The sequence below is a fragment of the Jatropha curcas genome, chromosome 4 (assembly GCF_041381405.1).
Source record: "Jatropha curcas cultivar XTBG-Jc1 chromosome 4, XTBG_Jcur_1.0, whole genome shotgun sequence".
Taxonomy (NCBI): domain Eukaryota; kingdom Viridiplantae; phylum Streptophyta; class Magnoliopsida; order Malpighiales; family Euphorbiaceae; genus Jatropha; species Jatropha curcas.
In genome coordinates, this window is record NC_143154.1 from 22,285,374 (window position 1) to 22,293,551 (window position 8,178).

Consider the following 8,178-nt stretch of genomic DNA (forward strand, 5'->3'; position numbering starts at 1 on the left):
AAGAAAAAAATTTATGAGAATAAGAAAGAAACAAGAGGAGAAAGGAAAAAAAAAAAAAAAAAAAAAAAAAAGGAGAAAATAAAAAAAAATGATGATAAGAAGAACCAAAAAACGAAGAAGAAGAAGAAGAAGAAGAAGAAGAAGAAGAAGAAGAAGAAGAGCAAGAAAGAAAGAAAATGAAGAACATGAGGGCGCTGAAGGAGAAAAAAAATAGAAGAAAGACAAGAAGAAAGAAGAAGGAAGATGATGATGAAGAAGGAGAAAAAAAAAAGAAATACAAGAAGAAAAAAAAGGAGAAGAAAGCTAAGGTAAGAGAAAAAGAAAATGAATCAGAAATTAGATGAGGAAAGAACAAAGGGTTGATGCTTAAAAACAATATATCAATCTTTAGTGATAGAATTTTTTTGTTGCTAAATGCTGAAACTCTATTACTAAATATTATCTTTACCGGCCATTTATTCCACATAAAATATTTAATTTTTTTTTTAAATTGATAGGTAAATACCTACAAATTAGCAACAAAAAATTTTATCGCTAATTAGTCGATAATCTATTAGTAATTTATCACTAAATTGTGTCGTTTACCATTCGTTTATGCCAGTTCGAAATTTAAGATTTTTATAGAAATCAGTCGGTAATTTATCGGCAATTAGTCAATAATTTGTCAATAATCAATTAGTAAATTATCTAATTATGTGCGAACTTATGGTGCGCTTTTTACCTTAAATTGGTCGGTAATTTGTTGGTAAATGTCGGTAATCAATTGCTAAAATTATATAACTCTTTTTCATTTTAAAATTAAATTTTATCAGTAAAGAGTTGCTAATCTATCGGTAATTACTAATAAAATCTGTCTGTCGATAAAATCTGTCGCTAAAAGCTGATTTATTTATAGTGTTATATTGTATGAAAATGGACTTGTTTTTATTTTTACACAGATTAAGAAAAGATTGTTAATATAGTTTAAAAATAAATCTTATATTTTTTTTCCTTAATATGCGGCTATATTAATATTAAATCACTTAGAATAAGAATCAAATATGAATTATCGATAATCAAACATATTAAATAATAGGGAATATACGAGAGAATTACGAAATTAACTTTACTTAAAAAAGGAAAATGGTCTATAATTTATAACAAATGAAAACAAAACAGTGTAAATAAGAGTAAATTACTATAAAATACTTGATATTTGATTGAAATTACTAGTTCATCCTTACTATTTAGAGAAATTAGTACGAAGCTCCTCACATATATAATCTTATAATTTAAGCCCTTCAATCCAAAAATTAAGACCCTGTTTGTTATAATTATTTATTTTAATTTTTTTATTTATTAAAAACATGAAGCAGATTTTAATTTTTGATTACTTATTTTTCAAAGTTAACTTTTTTTTTCCTAAAAATTGCCTTTTCTTTTCTTTTCGTTCATGATGTGAAAAATTCTTCCAATTATTAGATCTCTGCCTTATTAAGTTATTAAACATTTTTGTTAAAAATAAAAATTCTAAAAATTTAAAATTTGATACACAATAATTAAAAATATTTCACACTTTTAATTGTTAAATTTTAAAGTTACAGTACCTATTGATTATTATATATACAATCAATTGAACAAAAATATAATATCCAAGTATTCTAATAAATAAATAATACAAAACGAAGTTAGATTTATATAGATGAGAAAATAATAACAAATATAAAAATAATATTAAATAGAAAAGAGATAAAAGAAAAGCTGAGATAATCATGCCATTTTAGGTTTACCGATAACATATTACTAGCTAATAATATTACTATTGCTAATTGGCTAAACAGTAAATATATAACTCAAGAAACACACGTTCTCACTGGTTAGTTACCAGCATTCCCACTCAACGAGTTATCACAAGGCTAATAACACTACAACGCACAAAGCGTATAACTATAAAGAAGGAAGAGAGAAAGACGAAAGAGAGAGAGTATTAATTGTCTTATATTTCTGATTCCAAACGCAGATCCGGAAAATGGCGATAGAGAGAAACGACGATGACAACAGATCTTATCAACTAGATGAAGACCCACAGCAAAAGCAAAGCAAGGAATTCGAATCAGAAGAATCCGTAGAGAAAATCTTCGAAGCCAAACAAGTTCCGAAATGGCAGAGTCAGTTGACGTTGAGAGCTTTTGTAGTGAGCTTTGTATTGGGGGTTTTGTTCAGTTTCATAGTTATGAAACTGAACCTTACGACTGGTATTATTCCGTCGCTAAATGTTTCTGCTGGGCTTTTGGGTTTCTTCTTCGTCAAAACTTGGACAAAGTTTCTTCAGAAAGCTGGTTTCTTAAAACAGCCTTTTACGAGGCAGGAAAACACCGTCATCCAAACTTGCGTTGTCGCCACCTCCGGCATAGCGTTTAGCGGTACGTATATGTCTCTAATTTTATCTTTTGTTTTTTTTTTTTTTTTCCAAAATCCTTTTTTGTTTTTTATTTATTATTTATTTATATTTTTCTACTGAACTATCTCACGTGAATTGAGTGATTAATTTCAAAATATTATTTTTTTTCTTTTCAGAAGAACTTCAAAAAGAAACTTTATTTTGATAAATTTGAGTGATGAATTATTAAGGAATCTAAAGCCAAATTAGTTTAAAAAAATATTTTTTGAATGAATTATTAGTTGAATTTAAGTGATTTCTCCTATAAAATATTAATGGAATTACATAAAAAATATATTTAATTACATTATATTTTTTTAGGACTCATCAAATTGAATTTAAAATTATAAAAAATTTATAAATAAAATTTCTGCTTATAATATAAATTCAAAAATTAAATTTTAGAAAGTAATATATTGTCCTAGGAGCCAACTGGAGCCTAACGTACCAAAGACCAACTTGGAATTATCCATATGTTTCCCTAATTGGAAAATCAAAAATGAAAATACAATAATGTAATTAAATGTATTCTTACCCTAATATTATTAAAAATTTGTAAATAAAAAATTTAAAAATTTTAATGAATAAAAAAAGAATCTTCAATGATACCAGCCAACCAAGCAATTGCCTGAAATGCTGAAAAAGAAAAAAACCAACTTGGAATGATTCATTTGTACGTCCCTCCTTGGAAAGTAAATAATTATCCTACCTAAACGCGGACGTGTACAGCTAAGCATGAGATAATAATTTTCTATTTCTAGTTCACCCTTAGCCTGTACATATACGCAACTCGGTTGAACACTCCTACCCACAGTTATTATACAGAAGTGTGGACTTAACAGTTATCATTTGTTCGTGTATTGTCAATAGAATAAAATAAATATTATAAAATAAACAAAAATAATAATAGAAAGCTTGGCTAATGACTATTATAGAGTTAAAGAAAAAAGAAAAAAAAATGTAGACCTAATAATTGCTGTGAAAGGAACGACTCTTGTCCAACTATTTTCTGAGAAGCATAAACGACATTGCGTTTAATGGAGCTATACATATATAGACAAAAGAAGAAGGTTACTGTTCTCCCATGGAATTAAAATAAAGTGATAAAAAGGATTCAGATTTCTTTTTTGTTAAATTCCAAGTAATATTATAATTTTCTTTTTGTCAATATGGATTGAATTTCTTTTAAATACTGCATGTGATACTTGTTCTTTTATCCATTTAATAGCTAGGTCGTATTTGTTTTAAGGTTTTTAACACAATAATTAATCATGTCGTGTTCTTGTTGATGCAAGTCGTTATACAAGTGACTTGTTTTGAGTTGAACCAACCCATAAACCTCTATTTGCCACCTTTCCTGCACCATAAGCAGACAGTCTTAATTATCTTTGAGAATGTGAAATTAAAACAGCATTTTGAAAACACTGTTAATTTTCTTGATATTGGATTTAGTACTACTAATTAATAGTATATTGTATCTGAATTGAATTAATGTATAGGTGGTTTTGGTAGTTACCTGTTTGGAATGAGTGAAGTTGTGGCTAAACAGTCAGTAGAAGCTGGCAATCCACAAAACGTAAAGAACCCATCTCTCGGATGGATCATTGGCTTTCTTTTTGTTGTTAGCTTTCTTGGTCTCTTCTCTGTGGTGCCTCTTCGAAAGGTATACATTTCCAACTTCTCATCCTAACTCTACAATTTACTTTATGTATGTGAGAAAGACCATCAACTAGTTCCTGAACCACATTGTTATTATTTATCATCATCAGGACCATATCAGAAATAAAGCTCAGTTAGTTAATAGTAAAGTAATTTTCATTGTTTCAAGTTTTATGTATCTGTTTTTACACTTCTGAAGAGTTACTGAATGTTGTATCTGCTTCAGATAATGATCATAGACTTCAAATTGATTTATCCAAGTGGCACTGCCACTGCACATCTTATCAACAGCTTCCACACCCCTCAGGGAGCCAAGTTAGCAAAGTAAGAGTTGACCCATTTTCTGGTCAGATTAAATAAAATCTAAAACAGTTTAGTCTGATTGTCTGTTATTTTATCGCAGGAAACAAGTGAGAGAATTGGGCAAGTTTTTCTCTTTTAGCTTCTTGTGGGGTTTCTTCCAATGGTTTTTCACTGCTGCAGATGGTTGTGGATTTGTAAACTTTCCTACATTTGGCCTCAAAGCCTATGAACAAAAGTACATATTACTTGATCCTTGCTCCATTATAAAGTGCAGAATTTTATTTCTATTTTGTTTGCTCAGATGATTTCAATACTACTGAGTTAAAGCTTGTGTATATATGAATACTTACCACTTGGCTAACCTATGAGTGCTGTTTCTATACTTATATGCTTATTGCATACAGTACACTGATGTATATTTGCCATGTTCGGTGATATTTTTTCTTTATGGAAAGCAGGTTTTATTTTGATTTTTCTGCTACCTATGTTGGTGTTGGGATGATCTGTCCATATCTAATCAACATATCTTTGCTTGTTGGAGCGATTCTCTCATGGGGTATCATGTGGCCTCTCATAGACAAGAGAAAAGGTCATTGGTATTCTGCAGAACTTAGCTCAAGCAGTCTTCATGGCCTGCAAGGTTATAAGGTGATATTATTGCTTTCCTGCTACTCAAGAATCTGAAACCGATGGATATTTCTAATGTAGTAGATAGGACTAGTTTGACATTACTATTGCTAATAGCAGTTTTTTTAGGCCAATTAAACTTGCAATTTGATATTTGGAGGGTCTGAAATTGATTTTGGAAAAAAAAACACAACAAAAGACAAATTTATTTCTTTCTCTAAAATCGATTTCAGGTCCACAAAAATCAAATTAACAGTACATATTATTCATTAAGGTCCGAAAACTTTCTTCTTATTGTTGACTCAAAAACTACTATTAGCAACAGTAAGCTACTATTAGCTGTTAATATATGGAATTGGAAGGTTTCATAATCTATATTGCTCTTTACCCTTTCCTCAGGTTTTCATAGCAATAGCTATGATCCTTGGTGATGGCTGCCTACAATTTCTTCAAAGTCCTTGGAAAAACTCTATTTGGTCTTTACAAACAATTCAATAATAGAAATGCTTCTACCACTAGCATCTCCTAAAGCTTCTCCACCTCTATCTTATGATGATACAAGACGAACCGAATTATTTCTCGGAGACCAGATTCCAGCTTGGCTAGCTGTTACTGGCTATGTTATTATTGCAATAATCTCTGCAATTACAGTTCCTCACATTTTCCACCAGCTTAAGTGGTACTATATTATAGGTGATATACATAATTGCACCAGTACTAGCCTTTTGCAATGCATATGGATGTGGGCTAACGGATTGGTCTTTAGCTTCCACTTATGGGAAGCTAGCTATCTTTACAATTGGGGCATGGGCAGGATCATCTCATGGTGGAGTTCTTGCAGGTTTAGCAGCATGTGGTGTGATGATGAATATTGTATCTACAGCATCTGATCTAATGCAAGACTTCAAGACAGGTTACATGACATTGACTTCACCTCGGTCAATGTTTGTTAGTCAAATAATTGGAACTGCAATGGGCTGTGTAATTTCTCCTTGTGTGTTTTGGCTGTTCTATAAAGCTTTCCACGACCTTGGTCTTCCCGAATCAGAATACCCAGCTCCTTATGCTCTTGTTTATCGAAACATGTCAATTTTAGGAGTCGAAGGGTTCTCAGCTTTACCAAAGCATTGCCTCACTCTCTGTTACATTTTCTTCGCTGCAGCCATAGTTATTAATGGTATTAGAGATGCAGTGGGAAAGAAGAGAGCTCGGTTCATTCCTCTTCCCTATGGCAATGGCAATACCTTTCTATCTTGGAGGGTATTTCGCCATTGATATGTGTGTTGGGAGTTTGATATTGTTCATCTGGCGAAAGGTCAACAAGGGAAAAGCTGACGCATTTGGACCTGCAGTTGCTTCTGGTTTGATTTGTGGGGATGGGATATGGACTTTGCCTAGCTCAATATTGGCTTTGGCAGGAGTAAACCCACCAATCTGTATGAAATTTCTGTCAAGAAGCCAAAACACAAAGGTGGATAGTTTCTTAAGCTCCTAAAACTTGGGTTTAGATATAGGTTTTCCTATCTTTTAATATGGCTTTAGTGACCTCCTCTTGTGCTTCTTACTTTAGCAGTGTGTTTCCCCCTTTTAGAATACATTCATCAAAGGTATATTTTATTATTCCTTAGCTTTGTTTGCTAATGGGTTTTATTATGTTTACTGTTAAGGAAAACTTGGTATTGTTATTATTGCATTCGAAGTGTTTTTAGATAGTTTAAAGGCATGCACGTGAAATGGAAAAAAGAAAAATATATCATTTTACTGTTCAGTAAGTATTGGCTAATGAAGTGAAATATGAAGACAAATACTAATTCATGTAGGATACTCATACTATCATATTGCTTACTACTCTCATGCCTATTCTTCTTCGTTCTACTATTTTTACAAAAACAAATTTATATTTTTTCTTTACTTCTATTTTCCTCTGAATAGAAAATTTCTGAGGAATTGTCTTTCAAGATTCATGTTATTTGCCTAAGTTTTTAAGATTGTATTTTAATATATAATGTCATAAATATGAATGAAATGGGAACAGTATATCATTTTGATATGAGTTTTTCTTTTCTTTTTCTTTTTTTTTAAGGTAAAAAATCTATGCTTTACATATAAATGTCATTATAATTTAATTATTATTTATGATAGTCTTAGTTATAAATGAAATGATGTAGAAAATATTATTGTTGTTTTTATTACATATCTTCCTACGCAACTTGTTTATATAATGACTTCGAGAATATAATAATTAGGTTAAATTGGAAATTTAATTTTTTTTTATAGGTTTTTAAGATATTAGTACAAAGTCTTGCAACTGCAGTAAATTTATTTTTTTGAAAGGCAAAATAGCATCTAGATTAGACTGAATCAAATAAGTACAGTATTTGAAATGAAATCAAAAGGTTTAGTACCGCTCGACATAGAATAAACATGAGTTATTATGCAACGTTATTCGCTAACCTTTTAGCAAACGAAATAGAACAATCAAAAAGTTCATTTTTCGAACGTACATTTAGAAACAACTTCTATACGAATATATAATTTCTAAAATATTAATACTTATGTGGCAACATATTAAAATATAAAAGTGATGATGTGATATTTTATTTTTCATTACAATTAATTTTTTTTGTATTTAATAAAAACTACTTTTTTTATTAAATAACGGAGTTACAAATTAATAAATCTAATGAATAATCTCACTATAATTAATATATTTAACATTTAATGAATATTAAATTTTTAATAAATAGTTTTTTCTATAAAAACAATGCAACAGAGTTATAATATAGTTACATTGCAGTGACAAATAAAGTTAAAATATAATTTCAATTCACTAAAAATTTATTTTATTAAAAGTAAATCTTCTTCTTATACCTCATTCAATTATAGAAAATTTAAATATATGAGAATCAAAGAGAAAAAATAATTAATAATTAACTATATAATTTAAATTAGAATAATTAATTATGCTAATAAATATTTCATTTTATTATTTGAAAATTTCAAAAAGAGTATATAATTTACCTTTCATCATTTTATAAAAAATAAATAAGTAAATTATTTAAATTAAAGTAACACAGATATAAATCACAATAGTTTTCTTATAATTTATGATTTAATTCAACATCAAATTAAAAAACAGAAAATTACATAATTCGCGCATCAACATGTCT

General features: G+C 29.3%; 1 protein-coding gene across 1 annotated transcript; it reads left to right on the top strand.

The window, feature by feature from the left end:
* Nucleotides 1–1,862: 1,862 nt before the first annotated feature.
* LOC105648912 (putative metal-nicotianamine transporter YSL7) lies at nucleotides 1,863–6,701 on the top strand. The gene is given in 10 exon segments (XM_089720495.1): nucleotides 1,863–2,402; nucleotides 3,919–4,082; nucleotides 4,305–4,402; nucleotides 4,482–4,616; nucleotides 4,840–5,029; nucleotides 5,408–5,443; nucleotides 5,445–5,530; nucleotides 5,532–5,700; nucleotides 5,702–6,232; nucleotides 6,234–6,701. Coding segments are annotated over 10 exon segments (2,073 nt in total). The 5' UTR covers nucleotides 1,863–2,008; the 3' UTR covers nucleotides 6,504–6,701.
* Nucleotides 6,702–8,178: the final 1,477 nt, after the last annotated feature.